Source organism: Rhinatrema bivittatum, chromosome 13 (assembly GCF_901001135.1).
Source record: "Rhinatrema bivittatum chromosome 13, aRhiBiv1.1, whole genome shotgun sequence".
Lineage (NCBI taxonomy): Eukaryota > Metazoa > Chordata > Amphibia > Gymnophiona > Rhinatrematidae > Rhinatrema > Rhinatrema bivittatum.
Genome location: NC_042627.1, coordinates 1,703,863 through 1,725,620, shown reverse-complemented (window position 1 = coordinate 1,725,620; position 21,758 = coordinate 1,703,863). Strand labels below are relative to the sequence as shown.

Below are 21,758 nucleotides of genomic sequence, written 5' to 3'. Positions count from 1 at the left end.
GATGTGCATGGACCAAGAGAGGGATCTGGGGGTAATAGTGCTGGGCTGCATGAAGAGAGGAATAACCAGTATGAAAAAGGAGGTGATAGGTCCTTGCTGAGGCCTCACTTGGAGGACTGTGTTCAGTTCTGGACTCCGTATCTCACAAGGGGAGAGAGACAGGATGGAGGCGACCCAGAGAAGGGCAACCAAAATGGTGTGGGGTCTGTGTTGGAAGACCTATGAGGAGAAGCTTAAGGAAGAGAGGAGGTGCAGGGATGAATTGATATAGACTTTCAGATACCTGAAAGGTTTTAATGATGCACAGACTTCGAGCCTTTTCTGTTGGAAAGAAAACATTAGAACTAGGGGTCAGAAATTGAAACTCCAGGGGGGGACGACTCAGAACAAAAGTCAGGAAATATTTCTTCACAGCGAGGGAGGTGGAGGCCTGGAACGCCCAACCGGAGGAGGTGGTGAAGACAAAAACAGTCAAAGAATTCAAAGGGGCGTGGGATAAACACTGTGGATCCCTAAAGCTAAAGAAATGAGAAACGTGTGCAGGGGGGTAGCTGGGCAGGCGGTTACTGCCCTTAACAGAAGGAATGGAGAGCACTACCCTTAACCAATGTGCTCCAATGAGTCTAATGCAACAGCAACATTGCTCCCCACTTCAGCGGCAGGGAAAAGGGATAAGGAAAACAAGCAAGAGGGCCCGACTTGTACAGTCTGGGCATTGATATGCAGACATCAGGGGGGAAGCACAGGACTGCTGGCAGGAGGGCTCTGCGTCCCGCTTGCTGATGAAGCTGGAGGCCCTCTGAGATCGTTGAGTACAGGTTGCCTGAATCTAAGAGTCCTGAGCATGGAGTTTGGCTCAAGGTGCCTGCACGAGTGTTTAATAAAGCCCGTTGCAGAAAAAACAAAACAAAAAAACAACCTAGTGCTGCAAAGCTGCCCCGAGTTGTGTTGGTTCCCACGGGGCAGGAAGGCTCCACCCCCGGAGCAGGTACTGACAGGAGTGTGGTGCAATCGGAGCGTGCCTGAGCCCTCAGAGAGCAATGCAACATGATTTCCTGCTTTTGTTGGCAAGGGACCAGGGAAACTGTTGTTGTCTTTGCTTCTCGGGAAGAGCCTGTGCTGGTTGCAGGGAGCCCCAGAAAGGGAGTAAGAGCAGCAGGAGGAGGAATATTCTGATCCCCACATGCGACTTAGACGGCCGGCAAGGCGAGGATTGACCTTGACCTTTCTTTTCACAAGACCTAGAGACACCCGAAGCGCAGATCGGTGAGAGGTAGGAGAGCCTGAATGGCAAAGTGCAAAGTGAATCACTGCAGTTCAGCTCCTTCAGGAAAAGGTGTGAATAAAAGTAGGAAGGATGCCAGGGTTAGATGTGGAAGTTTACACACTTTATTTCTTCAGAGCAGGATCACTGCTTGAGCTGCTTAATGTGGCTAATCTGCTGCATCCCTAATCAGACTCCATGACGAGACTTTTTCTTTGCTTTAAGTTGTCTTAAGTCTCTGCAAGACTTAGGTTTAAACCGAGAGCTGAAGGACTATTGGTTACCTCCGTCCCTAATATTTCCTGTTTCTTTTCTTTCTAACCTGCTGTCCCCATACCAAGTCTGTGTGTTACTGTGAGATTTCTGGCACTTTGGGATTTCTTGTCTGGTCTCTAAGATCAGCTGGGGAGGGACTGTGGGGCAGGGGAGTTTGCAAGTCGCTCTCTTGCACGCTTCTCGGGGACCGATGCAATAAGACCCGCATTAAAACGGGCCCCCGTTTTCCTGATGTGTGCACAGCCACGTCTCCTGGGAAGAATTATGCATCCTTAGCGCTCAAGTGCATCGGGCGCCCAGGACGAGGCTCTGCACCCACAATCGCACCAGGCGTCCGTTTTATCCTGCTGCGGGTCGATTTCTGGATGCACAATATACACGCACAATAGCAAGGTGCGAAATCGGTCTGGAGCGAGTTTATTGTGCGCGTATATTATGCATCCAGAATTTATTTTTCCTCAAGCCATTAACTTATACCTTTATTCTTAAACCCCACAAGCAGTAGGTGTTTAAGAATAAAAGTAGGAACCATATAGGACATTTTTAAAATTTCTCCTGAGCCCTTGACTTGCGCATTGATTTAACGCCAGCTCTGGGGCTGGCGTTACATTTGCCACGTTAAAGTGTGCGCCCAGGGATTTTCTGCATTGGGAGTAATAGTTAATAGCCTCATCTACCTGCAATTTGCATGTGATGAGCGCTATCGGCTATGCGTTTATATGGGCGCGCATTTTGGCCATGCTAATCTCCTGATTGCACAGGGAGCTAGTCCAGCGCATCCAAAACGCACATCCAACCGCGCATACGCCTGTGCGCTAGCCTGAGCGTACTTTAATGTATCGGCCTGTTAGTGTTCAGAGTGGTTTCATTTTTGTCTTTCTAACGTGATCCGTCTCCCTTGGTGAATGAAATAATCAGAGGGGCCATTACATAATTTCTGAAGGGTGGGTGGGTGGAAGATGGGGATCCTTGGGGAGGGGCCTGATGACAGGATTGGTAATTGGGTGGGGACTATCAGGGTAACCTTTCCACCTTGACATCGCAGGTTGGGGGTGCAGAGTGGCTGTCTGATGAGGAGACACAGGAGGAGAAGCAGGAGGGGGGGGGTTTGATAAAAGAAATGCATTGGTTCGTACCCCCCAAAGGATGGGGCACATCTGTGCATGGAAAGATAGAATTAAAAGCCAGCTGCCAAGGAGTTAGTAAGCTGGGCACCGGGGAGTGTTTGGGCAGCTGGTGTGGTGGACTGGTCTCAGAGCAGTGGAAATCTTCTCCCTCTGTGGATGAACAGATGTCTTCTGAACCCAAACCCACCGACAAAGACTCCGCCCACAGTCCTGTTGGGAGTTCTGATTTTGCCCCAATTTTTTTTTTTTTTTACAAGAAACAAAAACACAGGAAGACTTCCCAGATTAAGAGCCCACATTTATTTTGTAAATTGCTCTGGAATTTGGATGTAAGCGATTACAATAATAATAATATTAAGTATGTACAGCCGCTAGTACAATACTGAAAAACCATTCCCAGCACTCCCTACTGTTTAGCTCATGAAATTCATCACAGGCACAAATGCAGCCCTGTCCATGCGTACAAAAACCATTCACTTATTCCAGTCAGAAGTTAGGAGGAATGGTGAAAGCTGCACACGCTGCACTCCCCGTGATTCCTCCCCACTACTCCTTCAGTGGCAGAAATGCATTGTCTGCCCCGAGCGCATACTAAACCAGGCGAAAGAATCGGTGCAGACCAAAAGCTTGTACCCCTCCACACGTCCTGTGATCCCACCAACACGTAAAGTCCCTGTTGTGAAGCACCTGCCATTGAAAGACTCTGCCCATTGCATTACGTGGGTAGAAGTTGAGTGACAAATCACGTAGAGGTCAAGGAAAAAACCACTAATGCCGCAGCGTCCTCTACTCTCTTTCCAAGGTCTCTCAGATCTGTCCGGAGATCCCCAATGGACGAGTAAAAGTCTTCCCATGAAGTCCAAATGTCTTGTTTTGGATCTTGGAACCAGTTGTTGAAGTCCTGCTTCATCAGCATATCCAGGAGCCCTTCGCTTTTGGAGCTCGCACGCTCTTTCACAGAAGCTGCGCCATCGGCCTCCGCCGCGTCAACCATGCTGGACAAGGCCTCAAATCTCAATCCTCCTGCATGGAACGAAAAAATGAGTTAAATCAAACCCGATTTTTATTGCTGGTCATGTTGCCAATGTTTCTGTAGCTATTGCAGTGCTTTCCATCCAAGAAAGCCGCACTCAAGGGGAAAATATTAAATTTGCCAGTGCAGGGGAGCGGAGAAGAGGCTCAGGCATCCACTCTCTCCGGATCATGTCACTTCCCCCCAGTCCCCCAGCCTTCTATTCCCCCTCTGTCTCACACTGATTCCCCAGCCTTCTATTCCCCCTCTGTCTCTCACTGATTCTCCAGCCTTCTATTCCCCCTCTGTCTCTCACTGGTTCCCCAGCCTTCTATTCCCCCTCTGTCTCTCACTGATTCCCCAGCCTTCTATTCCCCCTCTGTCTCTCACTGATTCCCCAGCCTTCTATTCCCCCTCTGTCTCTCACTGATTCTCCAGCCTTCTATTCACCCTCTGTCTCTCACTGATTCCCCAGCCTTCTATTCCCCTTCTGTCTCTCACTGCTTCTCCAGCCTTCTATTCCCCCTCTGTCTCTCACTGATTCCCCAGCCTTCTATTCCCCTTCTGTCTCTCACTGCTTCTCCAGCCTTCTATTCCCCCTCTGTCTCTCACTGATTCCCCAGCCTTCTATTCCCCCTCTGTCTCTCACTGCTTCTCCAGCCTTCTATTCCCCCTCTGTCTCTCACTGCTGTGCTTTCTCTCTCAAATTTTACAGACACACACCTCCCTGCTGTGGTAATACTGCTGCATTAGGAGACATTGACCGTAGCCATTTATTACTCTGCTTCCTGCTGTAACCAGTTGCCATAATCAGCAGTCACTGAACAAGAGACATTCTCACTGTAAGGGCCCCAGATAAACTTTCTCTTTGATTTATTCACATTGCTTAAATGTCATCAATTCTTCCTTCTCTCTCTCTCCCTCTCTCAGGACCTCACTGAGCTGCTTCCTCCATCCCTCCTCAGGATGTTGCTCTTGAATTGCTCTCAGAAGCTGGCCATGCTGGAGAAGGCTCTGACGAAAAGCTTCCCGGAGTCTCTGAAAGTAAGAACTGCGATCTGCCCCAGCTCTCCTCCCTCGGCTCTCCTGCCTCAGCTCTCCTGCCTCAGCTCTCCTGCCCCAGCTTTCCTGCCCCGGCTCTCCTGCCCCGGCTCTCCTGCCTCGGCTCTCCTCCCCCGGCTCTCCTCCCCCGGCTCTCCTGCCCCGGCTCTCCTGCCCCAGCTGTCCTGCCTCGGCTCTCCTGCCCCGGCTCTCCTGCCTCGGCTCTCCTGCCCCGGCTCTCCTGCCCCGGCTCTCCTGCCCCAGCTGTCCTGCCTCGGCTCTCCTGCCCCGGCTCTCCTGCCCCGGCTCTCCTGCCCCAGCTGTCCTGCCTCGGCTCTCCTGGCCCAGCTCTCCTGCCCCGGCTCTCCTGCCTCGGCTCTCCTACCCTGGCTCTCCTGCCTCGGCTCTCCTGCCCCGGCTCTCCTACCCTGGCTCTCCTGCCCCGGCTCTCCTGCCTCTCATCTTTCTTTTTATAGTTTAAGCGCTGTCTTTCTTTCTCATTTCCTGTCTGTTACTCTCACCTTCATTTGTTTCAGCAACTTGGGCAGTAAGTAATCTGCGAGCGCTCTGATTTTATATCACCCTGGAAACAACCTCCATGTACATAAATGCTTACCATTTGAGATGAGCACTGAAAAATACATTTATGTTGTTTCATTTTTATTTTATTTCAAGGGGAGAGCAAACGGGGGAGAGTTCAGGGGTTTCTCATGTCATTTGATGTTTATTTTTGTTCCTTTATTTGAAATAAAACAAAAACCTAAAGAAACAAGGTAAAAAAAAAAAAAACAAAAAACCAGAGACAAATCCCAAAATGGAACTAATGGGACACATTTGTTCCTCTCCTTACCAAATCAAACCAAACCAAACCTCAGTGCAGCCCAAATGTAAAATGTTTAAGCCCAGCATTCCCCCCCCCCCCCCCCCAGAAGCGTCTTACCTCATCTGAAGTCTGAATGGGGCAGGAGAGACCCTCGGTCAGGCCTGCCTTGCCGGTGGGGGCTGGCCCTGGGGCCGGGCTGCACAGCAAACCTTTCACATGGCGGCATCGGGACTGGAGATGGCAGCTGACCCTTCAGACTTCTGAGCCATCATGGAAGGGTGAAGAGCGTCCGAGGGTGGGAAAACAGAGAGGGAAGGCTTGGAGAGGTTTCTGGTTTTTACATTTTGATGGTGCTGAGTTCTTTTTGTCACACGAGACCAGGCCAGGGCACATGCTTGCTCTTTCTGAAAATAAATAATCCCCCTCCCATACATTTGTCTTTAGTTTTGAAGTGACACATAACGAAATGGGAGGTTTTCTTGAATTTTTCTAAATGAATGCCACACTTCTCCTCACCCTCATGATCAATAAGGCCTAAGAGATTTGCAGCTGTGCGATTGTGTGCACATGCTCGCTGTCCAGATGCTGTATCCCCCGTAACTCTAGCTGAGCTTCATAAGCTGGGTGCTCTCCATGCTACTATCATCCCCTAGAGATCGCTAGCCATGGCCATAGACTGGTCACATATCATGCACTCTACATACAAGAAACAAAACAATGGCCATACAGAGTCCATTAAGTACAAAGTATGTAAGCGATAAATGTCAGGAAAAATAGATAAATGGCACAAAACAATTCCAAACATATTGCATGCAAAACATATTTAAAAAAACTTTTTTTTTTTAATTTAATTTTATTAATGTTATTATTTTTTTTTGGGAAGGTCTCAGCCCTTGTCACAATCCTTTCTTAACTGCAGGACCAGTTGGGATGGGGTCAAGCGGGCCTAAGTCCTCACAATGAGGACTGGCTGGCCCACTCTTTGATGCCCAGCATAGGGGGGTCAGTTGACCTTCTTTTATGAGGAGTGGATCAAAGTCACGTCGGATCAGTGGGTTCTCGATATAATAGAACATGGCTACACTTTAGAATTTGCTCTTCCTCTAAGAAACCTTGTTCATGATCCATCGTTCGCCACACCTTCCAGAGGCTCAGGATGTTGGGAGCCATCGTCCCAGTGCCTCCAGAGGAGAGGGGGCTGGGACGTTATTCCATTTATTTCATTGTCCCAAAGAAAGGGGGAACTTTTCGGCCCATCCTGGACCTACAGAAGGTGAACAGGGCACTCAGGGTTCCCAGATTCCAAATGGAAATGCTGAGGTCAGTCATAGCTGAGGTGCACAGTGGAGAATTCCTGGCATTCCTTGACCTAACGGAAGCATATCTGCACATCGGAATCCGTTGGGATCACCAGAGATATCTCAGGTTCTTGATCCTTGGAGAGCATTTCCAGTTTTGCGCTCTGCCCTTTGGCCTAGTCTCAGCTCCAAGAACCTTCACCAAAGTCATGGTGGTGGGGGCAGCAACGCTCCAAAGACAAGGGTACAAGGGTATTAGTTCACCCTTACTTGGATGACGGGCTCATCTGGGCGATGTCTCAGGATCTTTGCTGGTCAAGCTGTAGACTTGATAGTCAGTCGCTTGCAGTCCTTGGGCTGGGTGGTCAAAAGCACATGTGTCATACCCAGAGAAGCCCTCAAGAGGGCTTCTCTTAAAGATCTAACTCTGAAGGTGGTCTTCTTGGTGGCAATCTGTTCAGCCAGATGGGTTTCGGAGCTACAAGCCCTATCCTGCAGAGATCCCTTTCTTCAGATAACAGACTCTGGGATTTCTTTGCAGACGGTTCCTTCATCGTTTCATTTGAGTCAGTCAGTGGAATTTTCGGCCTTTCCAAATTTAGAGGCCAGTTCTCCGCATGCCAAAGTGCTGAGACGTCTGGATGTTCGGCGAGCTCTTCTGCAGTATCTGGAGGTCATCACAAGAGTTTTGCAGAGCGGCTACTAGGAAGTCTTTACATACCTTCGCCAGATACTACCAATTAGATGTTCAGGCCCTGGACAGCATTAGTTTCGGGGACAGTGTTCTTCGAGCTGGACTCTCGCAGTCCCACCCCAATTAGAGAAGCTTTGATACATCCAAGGAGTCTGGACTGATCTGGGTACGTACAGAGAAAGGAAAATTGGTTCTTACCTGCTAATTTTCGTTCCTGTAGTATCACAAATCAGTCCAGATGCCCACCCGGGGTAGAGTAGAAGTTTGGAGAGAGTCCACTCGATCTGACTGTTTTGATACTCTGTGAAATTTGGAAGAATGGCACAGGTTTTTTCTACGCAGTATGTTTTCTAATTTTTTAAGAGTTCCTTCTTTTTCCTCTGCTCATTTTGGGGAAGTTTCTAGTAGACTTTATAGTTCATGGTTTATGGGAATTTTCTGCTTGGGTATAGATTAATACTGAGGAAGATGCAGGTGGCACACTGGGTTAAGAGGCGGTGCCTGTAAAACTTTCTCTGTCTCCATCTGCTGGAAGGGAGGCAAAACCCAAGAGTCTGAACTGATCTGTGGTACTACAGGAACGAAAATTAGCAGGTAAGAACCAATTTTCCTTTATCCTTTCCTTCAGCAGAGTCTCCATTAATTTTCCCACTACAGAGGTGAGGCTAACCAGCCTGTAGTTTCCAGCCCCCTCCCTGCTACCACTCTTGTGAAGCGGGACCACCACCGCTCTTCTCCAATCATTTGGCACCATTCCCGTTTCTAGGGATCTATTGAACACGTCCTTCAGCAGACCCGCCAGCACTTCTCTGAGCTCCCTCAGTATCCTGGGATGGATCTCATGTAGCCCGCTTTCAGGTTTCCTCCTTTGAAAATTGGGTTGCATCTAAGCCACGCCTATCCATGGTCTTGTCCATCAGCAACATCACTCGGGGAATCCTAAGTTCTGCTTATTGCTACTGCTGTTACGCAGGTTGAATAAGTTGATGCCAGCTTGCTCTGGGCCAGTGCTGTGGAGGGAAAGTCTTTAATGCCAGTGACTGGATGAAGCAGATACTAATTGTCTTAAGACATTATTCAGATTAGCAGCTGCTTTGACAGCTTGCATTACCTGTGTGTACCCAGATCAGTCCAGCCTCCTGTGTTTTGCCTCCCCTCCAGCAGATGGAGACAGAGAAATTTTCACAGCTACCTGCACATAACCTGGTGTATTGACAGCTTGCAAGTCCTGTACCATCACTGCTTGCTGGGCTTCCACCAAGTTTTCCCCTGTACATTCACCAACTGATCCACTCAAGGTGCATTATTTCGATGACACAAATTCACTGTTCAGGCCATCTCTGTCCCACTTACAGCTTCTTCCTGCTGGTCCTGCCGCACTGCGTCTCCTCATGTCTTCACCTTCAGATTGTGTTTGGCTGTGTTCTGCTTAAACAGCTTCTTCTCTTTTTATAGCAAAAATGACACCAGGTGGGTGGCACATTATAGACTAACCGATTTATTGAAGGATGAGGTTTGTACCTGAGGCAATGGAGGATGAAGTGAGTTGTCCAAGGTTACAAGGAGCATCAGCAGGATTTAAGAACAAGAGAGTCACCAAGAAGATGCACACTGCTTAAAATTTTACTGTGCCCCATATAAATATACGATACGCATACTCTAGGGGACACAATCAGGCACTGATATTGATGTTTGGTTTACTCTGTTTCCTGCAGGTTTATGGCACTGTTTATCACATTAACCGTGGGAATCCCTTCAATCTGGAAGTGGTGGTGGATACCTGGCCGCACTTCACCACTGTCATCTCCAGGCCTCATGAAAGCGTAATTACTTTTGTATTGTTTTTTATGTTTTTCTTTCACATTCCATGGAGTCAGTTTCTCCCAGCTTCTCCAGTTGTGTTCCTGGTGCAGTCACAGCAGTGAGGAATTTGAGGGACTCATAGGGTTCAGGCAAAGCCCCTGAAGTGAAATGATGCCTTCCCTAGTACAGTGAGTGCCACCTTCTCCGCTGGCCTCCAGAAGGCATCAGAGCAGCTTAACCAATCCAGCAGGTGTGTCGCGACAAGGTAGAAAAGTGTGTTTGCTCGTCATTCCACACCTGGTTGTGGCTTTTTCCCATATCAAAGCAGCTTAAACATATCCAGTCCTTAAATGTGAGACAACAAACCTGTCCTCTGCCCTCCCCATCACTCTGCTATCAGAGCCCTCACTTTTTACCTGACTTCTTATGATGATGAGGGAACATACTGTATGTGAGATATATCAGTCAGCAGCCCTCACCTGTATATATTAGGATGTTATATTAGTTTACTTTTATTATTCCTACCTATCTCATTGACTTCTTCTTTCCTTCAGCAGCTGGTCCTGCATCTCCCAGTTCCCTGGGATTACCCCAGACAGGCTGTGTTTATGCAGCCAAAATACTGCAGTGATATCTGGTGTCTGCCTTGGAGTTAGGGCTCTCATGGTTTACTGATGACTGCTCAAGCCCTCAATTCCACTTCTGAGTAGAGAGTGCTGCCTATCTATTTGTTGGTTGCTCAATATATTTCCTAAAACTCTTTGCAATAGAGATGTGCAATCTTTTTTTTTTCTATTTTTACTGCACACTAAATTGAATTAGTGCATGTCTAATTGATTTAGAGTGCACTAAAACAAAAACAAAATTTAAAAAAAATGAAATGAAATAATAGAAATGAAACAAACAAAACAAAATCTCTGGCTGCACATCTGTACCTTACAGCAATAAAGCTAGACATTTGTGATAATAGTGCTAAACAGACACAAAACGTCTGCTGAGTCTTCTCTGTTGTTCCCACAATGACTTCTTATACAGGAAATGAAGGATGACCTGGATAACTACACCAACAGTTACTTTATGTTCACAAAAGACCCAGAAAAACTGAGAGAAATGCTGACAAACACTGATGTCGTTAACTGGAAGCAAGTCCTGCAGATACAAGGTGAGGACGCAAATATCTGTCCCTACTGATGTAAACTGTGAAGTGTGGGCGACAGTATCTGCACCGTTGCTTGTTTCTGTAAAGATAGAAGGTATGAGAGGGAAATAACATCTGTTCTCATTGGCTATTTCTCGGGTCAACACAGTAAAATGCGCGGGAGAGCCGGTGCTCCGAGGCGAGCGCCTGCTCTCCGACGTGTGCCCAGGCCACTCTCCTGGGTGCGCAATTTTTTATTCAAATGAGGGCCTGTGGTAATAAGGCGGCTGTCAGCGGGTTTGACAGCTGACGCTTAATATTACCGGCGTCGGTTGTCAAACCCACTGACAGCTACGTGTTCGGAAAACGGACGCCGGCAGGGGGGGGGGCTATGATATTAAGTCGGAGGGTGTAAGAAAAGCAGTTTTTTCTGCTTTTCTGTACACTTTCCCAGTGCCAGGAAATAATAATATAAATCTTCAGAGCAGCCTTGAGAATTTGGAAAATGTTGTTCAGTCTAGACCAGCCTGTTGAATGTTGGTATACATCGCCTATGAAGGTTTGCAATGAGGTAGTACCTGAAGTAGTTGTTAAGAAAAATACATGTGAACATAAAACACCTTGGTTTAATGCAGAACTAAGTATACAGCAAGATATTGTGAGAAAGGTTGAGAGGAAATGGTAAAAGACACTATTACATGAAGATAATATCCAATATGAAGTTGTAATGTCGTCATGTAGAGCCTTGGTTTGGTAAACAAAAAAGCAGTATTTTCATTTTTTAGTTTGTAATGCTTTTAATAAGCCACAACAACTTTTCTCTGTGGCTGATTCCCCCTGAACAAAGTTCTGTTGAACAGCCCAACTGTGAAGTGCTTGCTAAATTTTTGATAGAAAAAGTTAAGACTTTATTTAGATTATGAAGGATCAGAGGTGAATGCTGTAGATGTTCTGCCTAAATCAAACATGAGATGGTATACTCTTCCCGAAATTAATGGACATGAAGAACATTTTGCTAAGATTTGGATGTTATTTATTTAGTTAGTTATTTATTAAACTTCTGTACCGTCAAATATCAAAGTCCCAAGGCAGTGAACAAAAGAACATTCAGGACCTTTTAAAAACAAGCAGATAATCACAGTAAAATGCATAACTAAATGTTAAATCACATGTTCAAAGTGGAAAAGCCTGATAGAATAAATAAGTTTTCAATAGCACTTTGAAAGTTTTGGAGTAGCCTTCCAGTTGCAACTCAAACAACAGAGAATTGCAGATTTTTGGAGCTGCCATTGAGAAAGTCTGATCTTGTATCTCCAGCAGTCTAGAATATTTCATACTGGGGACTTGTAATAAATCTCTCTGAGAGGATTGGCGCAGGCGTGTTGGACTGTATGTTTATCCATCGGCAGAAATCAAAAGCTAACATCGTGAGGACTAAGGAAGCAATGTAACTGTTCTTTGAACTGGGAGCCAGTGCAGCTCCAGAAGAATTGGAGGGATTTGGTCTCTCATTACTAATGATAGTCTAGATCTTTGTCCTAGTCTGCTGATTAAGCAATTATCTTATTCTGATCATTAATTTGTCTGCAGATGTTGAAGAGAGCAGTTATTAGACTACTTGTGACCTACCTAACCAGGTCCAGTACAGGATAGAGTTATTTATCGAAGCTGCTAGAGAAATGAGTATTAGAACAGCTAAATGACTATTTGGGAGCTTCATGGTAACAAAATAACATAGTAATGATGACAGGAAAAGAATGAATGGTCCATCCAGTCTGCCCTGCAAGCTTCTTATGATAATAACTGCCGCTCCATGCAGGTTACCCCCATGTTTCTGTTAAGGGCAGTAACTGCCGCTCCGTGCAGGTTACCCCCATGTTTCTGTTAAGGGGAGTAACTGCCGCTCCGTGCAGGTTACCCCCATGTTTCTGTTAAGGGAAGTAACTGCCGCTCCGTGCAGGTTACCCCCATGTTTCTGTTAAGGGTAATAACTGCCGCTCCGTGCAGGTTACCCCCATGTTTCTGTTAAGGGCAGTAACTGCCGCTCCATGCAGGTTACCCCCATGTTTCTGTTAAGGGGAGTAACTGCTGCTCCGTGCAGGTTACCCCCATGTTTCTGTTAAGGGCAGTAACTGCTGCTCTGTGCAGGTTACCCCCAAGCTTTATGTTAAGGAAAATAATATTTACAGTCAAAACCAATCAACTGTCAAATCCATGACAAAATTACTGCTAGCAACATTTTTACGGGGTGAGCAGCCTTCCTGATAATTCAGACAATGCTGCTTGTATGTGCTTTGCTTTTGGACTTCGCTGTAGAAGCAGTGCTGTGCATTTTCCCCTAAAGATTGTGTATCAGTACCCCAGTCTGCAAACGTCAGGGCTCAGCGTTCGGTGTCATCTGAATCTAATTCCCTTGCCCATGCTGCTCTGGAGACACCGGGGAGGCTGGCGTTGATTGGTGGATGCCGCTATCTGTCCCAGGGTTGATGAGACAGGGAGAAAAGAGGTGAGCATCAGCGGTCGCAGCTGTCTGCGACCGGGCGTAACAGGAGCTGAACACAGTACTCACCTGGAGTACTGTGTTCGGTTCTGGAGGACATTTCTGTAAAAGAATAGAGAGAGACTAGAGACGGACTGGAGGCAGGCAACCAAAGTGGTGCAGGGTTTGTACCAAAAATCACATGAGATGAGAATGATACACCTTAATATGAATACCCTAGAAGAAAGGTGAAATGGGGGGATATGTTACAGACATTTAAATACCTAAAAAGTATTAATGCACAGGAAGCAAGCTTTTTCAAAGGAAGGGAATCTGCAGAACTAGGGGTCACAATATGGGCTAGATTCAGAAACAATGTCAGGAAACATTTTTTTTCATAGAGAGAGTGATGGATACCTGGAATGCCCTCCTGAAGGAGATGGGGAAGACTAAAACAGCAATGGACTTCAAAATAGCACGGGATAAATACAATGGATCTCTAGAGGAAAGAGAATAGTAATGAAGCACTGGAAACATGTCACTGAGTAACCGTTGCAGCCCAAGGCAGCAGTGAAAATGGCTGCATTGTGCTTCCTGGAAAATATGGGGTAGTCTGCAGTTGCAGCCCTATGGGACACACAGCAGGAGTGCGGATTTGCTCATTTGAATTCTGACCAAAAGAAGTGAGTATTTGCTCTCAAAAGCTAATCAAGAATCAAGAAGTGCATTAAGATAGCAGAATATAAAGGTATCATCACCTTCTTTATATGTTTTTTCTTTTTGTTTATTAACCTTTCTTTTTGTCATATACTATGTTACTATGGGTATGAGGGTGATAATCTCTTGTTTATGATACAATGACACAAACTGCAGAAACTTCAGTAAACTGGGTTTTGCATGCAAAATCACACAGAACCCTCAAAAAGTCAGTTTTCATGCATTGTAACATAAAAAAAAAACCTCACTTCCAAAGGTTTTTGCAGATTTGCCTCTTCACTGAAGAGAAACTGCTCAAGAAGTTCCCTATAGGTGGAATTTAAAATGAATGAGTTGCTGCAATACAATATCATGCAAACCAGTTCATTAAGATTTGATTTGTAGAAAGCCAGTGTACGAAAAAGCTTTCTCTGATCAGCTTGTGCATAAAAGATAACTATACTTCATTGGCCAAGATGGTAGCAACATCTCATGCAAAAGTTTGCTACAGAGCTCCTTTTTCATCTGTAGCAAACTTTTGCTTAACCTGGCTGCTAATCCACAAAAAAACCCCATGTCTTAGAGCATCAGCCTCAATGTCCTGTTGTGTCTTGCCAGGATTCCAGTCAAGTGTGGACAAGGCGCTGAAGGACGTCTCTGCATGTAAGATGGTGAAGATGGATATATTCAAGAATATACTGTTTGTCAAAGAAAAGACCGTAAACCCATTAGACACATCCAAAGGACAGGTTGTCCCTGAGGCAAAGGAAGAGTTCACCGCTGCCCATCTTCTGCATGGCATGTGCGTACTTTATTAATGATGCTAGTTTGTATTTGGTAGATCCTGGAGGTCTGAGAATGAAATGCCTATACTACATTAAATATAGGGACCTATGTATTACAGCGTGGCAATTTTGGAAGGATACTGCAGGATCTATCAAAAATCATTTAACTGATTCTCCAGAACCTAACCTGCAAGTCTATCAAAAAATCATTTAACTGATTCTCCAGAACCTAAGATGCAAATCTATCAAAAAATCATTTAACTGATTCTCCAGAACCTAAGATGCAAGTCTATCAAAAAATCATTTAACTGATTCTCCAGAACCTAAGATGCAAGTCTATCAAAAAATCATTTAACTGATTCTCCAGAACCTATCCTGCAAGTCTATCAAAAAATCATTTAACTGATTCTCCAGAACCTATCCTGCAAGTCTATCAAAAAATCATTTAACTGATTCTCCAGAACCTAAGATGCAAGTCTATCAAAAAAATCATTTAACTGATTCTCCAGAACCTATCCTGCAAGTCTATCAAAAATCATTTAACTGATTCTCCAGAACCTAAGATGCAAGTCTATCAAAAAAATCATTTAACTGATTCTCCAGAACCTATCCTGCAAGTCTATCAAAAATCATTTAACTGATTCTCCAGAACCTTTCCTGCAAGTCTATCAAAAAATCATTTAACTGATTCTCCAGAACCTAAGATGCAAGTCTATCAAAAAAATCATTTAACTGATTCTCCAGAACCTATCCTGCAAGTCTATCAAAAATCATTTAACTGATTCTCCAGAACCTATCCTGCAAGTCTATCAAAAAATCATTTAACTGATTCTCCAGAACCTAAGATGCAAATCTATCAAAAAATCATTTAACTGATTCTCCAGAACCTAACCTGCAAGTCTATCAAAAAATCATTTAACTGATTCTCCAGAACCTAAGATGCAAGTCTATCAAAAAAATCATTTAACTGATTCTCCAGAACCTATCCTGCAAGTCTATCAAAAATCATTTAACTGATTCTCCAGAACCTATCCTGCAAGTCTATCAAAAAATCATTTAACTGATTCTCCAGAACCTAAGATGCAAATCTATCAAAAAATCATTTAACTGATTCTCCAGAACCTAACCTGCAAGTCTATCAAAAAATCATTTAACTGATTCTCCAGAACCTAAGATGCAAGTCTATCAAAAAATGATTTAACTGATTTAAAACAGTAGCAGATGCACCTGGGAGACAATATAGAATACAAAATGTCCAATTCGACAACATGGACACAAGGGTTTCTCATACCGGTATATTAGGGATTTCCACCCTTTTTATATTTAAATTATATATATATATATATATATATATATATATATATATATATCAATAATACCCCTCCACTTTTTCTTATTGAATGTGTTTGTTCCAAAACACTCTACCCCAGGGGACATAAATGATTCAGCCATGACTCTGTTCCTCAATGAATGAGCATTAATATACCCTTTTTTCAGTCTGCCTGTAGAAGCCCTTGAACTATCCAGTAACCAGGGTATTCTGTGGGGGTAACTCAGCATTCTCTCAGTTGGTTGGTCACTATTTTGAATGGGCAAACCTGCATAACAACCACGGTTTATCACCACAGGTATTACTGTTGCCATCAACAACAACGCACTCCACGTGCTACCAACCCCAATCCCAATCATGGTTCATTGACCCATTAACATCTTTTACATTTAAACACCTCAAATAAATACAAAAAGTGCTATCCTAATAATTCAGTATAACAATATCTATCCCCATTATATCCCCTAGTTCCCACGAAGGGGTGCATTAAGGGGTGAACCCTTAGATGATGGCCCACCAGACGGTGACTTGCCTGTGTGTCTCCCCTTTGTAAGCTGGCAGTCGACGCTGAATGACATTGCTAGCAGCAGGAGGGGCTAGCAGAGATGGTCTCAGCAACACAGTAATTAGCCAGTAGTACCTGGAGATGGAAAAGAAGTAAAAGAGAACAAGTGAGGAAATATAGTAACATAATAATAAAGTGACATAGTAGATGATAGCAGAAAAAGACAAGGTGTGCACTGTTATTCCTTGTCCACCCTACAAGGATATAGCTCAGCTGCCATAGAAACATGGTAATAATTGGATGGGTCCTGCTGGTCAAGCTAACCACTTAAATGTAGCTCTTCAAATTCTGAACAGGCCTGGGGGTAAGGTTTGGTTGGGGGGTTCGAGTTAGACAGCCAGCATTGATTTCCAGTCATAGCCACCTAACTTTGCCATTTAAATCTAGGGTGCTGTAGGAGCAGGCCTAAGTCTAGCTTGGCCAACCTTCCTCCCTCCCTCCCTATGGATTTACCCGATCAGTGCTGATTTGCATTGTTAAGTTTGTTTAATCTGGCCAGTTACATTTTGACTGGCTAAATGTATCAGAATTTTCAGCTGAACTGGTTACATTCAGCTACAGGATTTCCCTAAAGATAATCAACACATCAGGTTTTTGAATATTTACCTCAAAGCTATTTATAGGACCTTGTTCCTTATCTAAGTCAGTTTCAGTTTCTTCTTCTTTGGTTCTCTGATATCCTGGGAAGATGAGCATCCAAGGTCCCATATTTAATCCTTCAGGGAATGTGGTGGAGGCAGAAAAATTGAAAGACTGCAAGAAGGCTTGGGATAAACTCAGAGGATTCCTGGTTATGAAGAATTGAGGGAAAAGTGAAAGATCAATTGGGGTCTATGGTCCTGCAGCAGAAGTGGAGTTGGGTCGACTAGATGGACTTTGAGGTCCTTAAATGCGTTCATATGCTATGTAACATATTAACACATTAACTTAGTGACACAGAAACATAGTAACATAGTAACACAGTAAATGATGGTCCAGCCAGCAAGTTGCTTGATTAGTAACTGTTGCACTATGTAGCTTATACCCAACCTCTTTCCCATATTTTGCCAGCAGCTTTGTAGCTAGAATCATACCCACCAATATCTTTCTTCTAAACGTTATTTCATTTATTTCAACTGCTGCTGGAAAATATTTCATAATTTTATCTTCACTGAATAAAAAAATTCCTTCTCTGGAAGATGGCAAAACTCTTACCCTTAACTGTAGAGAATGCCCCTTTTAATTTGTCGCTTATAGGTTCAAAGATCTTTGGTGAGATCTTGTAGGTTTATCAATAATTATGGAGATCGTAGTTAAATTTCCCCTCAAACATATTTTCTAATAGAACTAACTCCAGTTTGTGTAATCTTTCCGCATATGTGAGCATCTGTTCTCGCCCTTCATTAGCATAGAGGGCTTTCATTGGATCATGCACATGCAAAGATCAGGTTGTGCAATATTTTTTTTTTGGTTGACATTCTTCAGTAACCCACTTATGAATGCTTAGGAGTGCTTGTCCCTAGCACCTTCTCTGTAAAACTTACCCACTATCTGAGAGAAGCAGTAAAGGTTTGTACTATGATATTCCTTACTTCTACTTTTACGTGTACAGTACCCAGAAGAGGCTTGAGTTGTTGCTGTGCTTGTTTTGCAGTGATGGTCAGACCTTTCGACTTGCGCCCCTGAGTGAGTGCCATGCAGATCAGGTAAACCAGGGATGGGGATTTGGAGGGAACGACCGCAGCCTCCGTTACATCCAACGTTGCATCCGTCACTTCCCCAGCTTTAGTGCCATGGATTCGGATGGGAACCCTGTCTGCTGGGGTGTTACAGAACAATCCTCGGAGTACAGGATGGGGTTTACTGTACGTAAGCTCCGCAATACTGGAATCTTCAAGCAATTATTTACACTGATCACCCAGCCTCCTTTCCGTATCCTGGAAGATGCACCTCTTTACTGCCACGTTGCAGAGGGTAACGAAGCTGCAAAGCATGCTACAGTCAGGACAGGTTTTCACATTGCACCTGGAAACTGGTATCAGTGGACCTGCTCTCCAATCAAAAGTCTTCTGTAATCTTGAATTGTTTTCTCATGTTCTCACTGCTCTTATCCTTGAGCTTTCATTCTCTCTTCTGACTTGCTTTCCATTTTCAGGCTCAAGTTTCACTCCCCCTCTCTTTTAAAATGTCAGTAAACGTAGTATATTGTCATTTCCATCTCAGCAGAAATCTTTCACCCTCCTTTCTTCCTCCATATACAATGAATCAAGCTCCCTAATTTCTTTTTTTAATAATACAGGGGTCAATACTCAAAGGAATTTATCTGGATAACTCAAAAGTTCTGAATATCCCTGACCATTATCCATCTACATTTTTTCCAGGTTCATCATTATCTGGCTAAAATTTAGATGGATATCGTAAGGGTATATTGGGGTGGAGAAGAGATAGCCACAAAACTTAATTGACTGATATTTGGAGTTAGCTGAATAAATTATTCTGATATCTCCAGACATGAGCAGCAGGAGGTTTCATTTATTCTGTACATGTTCCTGGATAACATTAATTTATCTGGTGATATTTAAAGATTGTCGCCAGTTAAGCAGTAATAGAGAGGTGGGTGGAGGCATTAAAACAGCCCTTATGAGGCCTTATGGTCTGATTCGAAGACCCCAAAATTAGGGTTACCGACTGTCCAGAATTTCTCCCCCGACAGTACAGATATTAGAGAGCCAGTCTGGAAGCTAGGAGGAGGGCTACATTGTCCAGAGTTTAGCCATCCAATTCCAGCTGCAGTTAGAGGTTCGCCATTTCAGGCTGGCACTGCGGTGCTTACAACTAAAAGCTGCCTCAGCTGCACGGTCTGTCTTGCAATGGAGGCTGAAGAGAGAAGGCACAGAAGCGGTACTGGACCCTCCTGGATGAAAAGAGGAGCCGGAGAATCAATAGGGGTGGGTCCACGTGGCCAAAGAGAGGAGCAACATCAGCCACACAAGTAGAAGAAAGGAGGCGTCCCAATGTCATGTGGCCTCAAGGAGGAGGCTGCTGTTGCTGCTGTTTCTGCTGCTGTCTGCACATTCTGGGGGGAGAGAGTGAGTGTGATAGTGGATAAAGCATGTGTGTGGGAGGGAGGAGATAGTCTCTCTCCTACACACACACACACACACATATACATATATGCTTTTTTTCTCCTTTCTCACACACACACACATGCATGCTCTGTGTCTATGTGTGAGGAGAGAGAGAGAGCAAGTATATATGTGTGAGATAGAAAATGTATAATGTATGTGAGGGGAGATGATGTGTAAGTATGTGTGTAAGGGGAGAGAGCATACATGTATGTATATGTGTGTGGTGCAGAGAGAGCATGTACGTGTGTATATTGGAGGAGGGAGAGAATATGTTTGTGTATAGGAGCAGGAGCGAGCATGTATGTATGTTGTGTGAGGGGGAGAGAAAAGATTGTATATATTTGTATGTGGGAGGGAGAGAGAAAGACCTTATATATATATGTGTGAAAAAATGGTATGTAAAAATTGGTTAAATAAATAAATGTGTATATAAGGAGAGGAGAAATAGAGTATGTCTGATTGAGTAGTTGGTGGAGAGATTGCATGAATACATGTATGTATGTGTGTGTGGGTGGCAGAGAGAGAGTTTGTATATGTGTGTGTGTATTATTGCGCCGGACGTGGACCCTTGGGCCGAGGTGGGGTTGACGCTACCCGAAGGAAGGATCCTACCGGTCCCCACCGTCGATAGGTGGAGGTGGCTGATGGACGGAGGCCGGCTGGCGCTTAGGTGGGCCGCGAGTTGAGCCAGCTGGGCTTAGGTGGGCTTCTGTATGTCTTCATCGATGGAAGGTAGAGAGGTCAGCCCAGAGACAGCACCAGCAAAGCTGGGAAGTCTGTACTGGACGAGGTAGAGTCCAGGAGACCCGGGTGCCAATAGAACCAAAGTCAGACAGAGGGTGCCCGAGCAAGAACAGGCCGAAGCCTGAATAGGCCAAGTCCAGGATGTAGACTGAAGAGGCGTCATAGAGCAAACTGGAGTCAGGGCCGGCAGCAATCAAGGAGCAGTGGCAAGGCAAGGCTGAGGTCTGAGCGAGGAGATCAGTAGCGTGGTCAGGCAAAGCAGTGGTCTGGGCTTGGAGAAGATCAGTAGCATGGTCAGGCAAAGCGTAGGTCTGGGCTTGGAGAAGATCAGTAGCGTGGTCAGGCAAAGCGTAGGTCTGGGCTTGGAAAAGATCAGTAGTGTAGTCAGACAATGCAGAGGTCCAAGCTTGGAGAGGATCAGTAGCGTAGTCAGACATTGCAGAGGTCCAGGCTTGGAGAGGATCAGTAACGTAGTCAGGCAATGCAGAAGTCGTGTCCAAGAAGTCAATCCAAAGAACGGCTAGGAATCAGGAACACAGGAACAAAGGAGAACAGGAACTGGAACTTCCAAGGATCAGGAACCAGGAACGCAGGAGAATCACCAGCAGGCAACGAAGTACCCAACCAGTGTGGAGACTTGTTGCAAAGGCGACTATCAGGAGCCGAGCCCGGCCTTAAGTACCGGAGCTTCAGTGACGTCATAATCCGGGGCTGTGGCCAAGTTCCCGCCGCGGGCCCTTCAAAAGCAACAGTGATGCATGCGCGTGCCTAGGGAGGGGCGCAGCGCTGATAGGGAGTGTCTCTCCACGAGCCATGCGGAGAAGCCTGTTGTGGAGCACAGAGACCTGGAGCAGAAGCTGGAGCACCAGGGATGGCCCGAGGACAGAGCCAGCGGCCCACTGCTGCCAAAGACGTGGAAATAGATGCTGGATTAGGCAAAGTGAGGGGAGGGGGCCAGGCCGCGGGTCTGCCACTGCCAGCACACTCAACATGTATGGGAGAGAGCATGTATGTATTGAATACTGAATATTGCAAAAGAGTAGATAACCGATGTGAATTGGTGAATCGGTTATTTACTCTTTCGGATAGTAGAAGGACTAGGGGACACTCCATGAAGTTAGCATGGGGCACATTTAAAACTAATCGGAGAAAGTTCTTTTTCACTCAACGCACAATTAAACTCTGGAATGTGTTGCCAGAGGATGTGGTTAGTGCAGTTAGTATAGCTGTGTTTAAAAAAGGATTGGATAAGTTCTTGGAGGAGAAGTCCATTACCTGCTATTAAGTTCACTTAGAGAATAGCCACTGCCATTAGCAATGGTTACATGGAATAGACTTAGTTTTTGGGTACTTGCCAGGTTCTTATGGCCTGGATTGGCCACTGTTGGAAACAGGATGCTGGGCTTGATGGACCCTTGGTCTGACCCAGTATGGCATTTTCTTATGTTCTTATGTTGTTTTATCAGTTTGTTATTTTTGACTGTGTATGTTTCCTTTGTAAACTGCCTTGGGTTTCGCCATCTGGCAGCATGTAAACACTCTAATAAAGATAAAGATTTGTGTATATGGAGAAGAG

General features: G+C 45.1%; 1 protein-coding gene and 1 long non-coding RNA gene across 3 annotated transcripts; one reads left to right on the top strand and one right to left on the bottom strand.

Annotated features, from left to right (window-relative positions):
- The first annotated feature begins 1,049 nt into the window (after positions 1–1,049).
- On the top strand, positions 1,050–19,982 carry LOC115074714 (putative glycine N-acyltransferase-like protein 1B). 2 transcript variants are annotated; one of them, XM_029574473.1, is made up of 6 exons: positions 1,050–1,302; positions 4,610–4,723; positions 9,251–9,358; positions 10,374–10,500; positions 14,270–14,314; positions 17,965–18,147. In XM_029574473.1, exons 1-6 carry the CDS (start codon positions 1,288–1,290, stop codon positions 17,994–17,996), a joined length of 441 nt encoding a protein of 146 aa, XP_029430333.1. In that variant the 5' UTR covers positions 1,050–1,287; the 3' UTR covers positions 17,997–18,147. The 2 variants fall into 2 exon arrangements, with proteins under 2 accessions (XP_029430333.1, XP_029430332.1); XM_029574472.1 differs by having other exon boundaries at positions 1,056–1,302; positions 14,270–14,453; positions 17,965–19,982.
- Positions 2,950–5,802, bottom strand: LOC115074718. The gene is made up of 2 exons (XR_003852324.1): positions 5,661–5,802; positions 2,950–3,690 (listed from the first exon to the last, which is right to left on the bottom strand). It is a non-coding gene; the product is annotated as an uncharacterized LOC115074718 (long non-coding RNA).
- Positions 19,983–21,758: the final 1,776 nt, after the last annotated feature.

What these genes read in the sequence shown, in the direction of transcription:
- LOC115074714 (XM_029574472.1), top strand. An exon ending in GCTTCCCGGAGTCTCTGAAA is followed by an intron (nt 4,724 to 9,250) that starts GTAAGAACTGCG and finishes TGTTTCCTGCAG; the next exon opens with GTTTATGGCACTGTTTATCA. An exon ending in GCAAGTCCTGCAGATACAAG is followed by an intron (nt 10,501 to 14,269) that starts GTGAGGACGCAA and finishes GTGTCTTGCCAG; the next exon opens with GATTCCAGTCAAGTGTGGAC.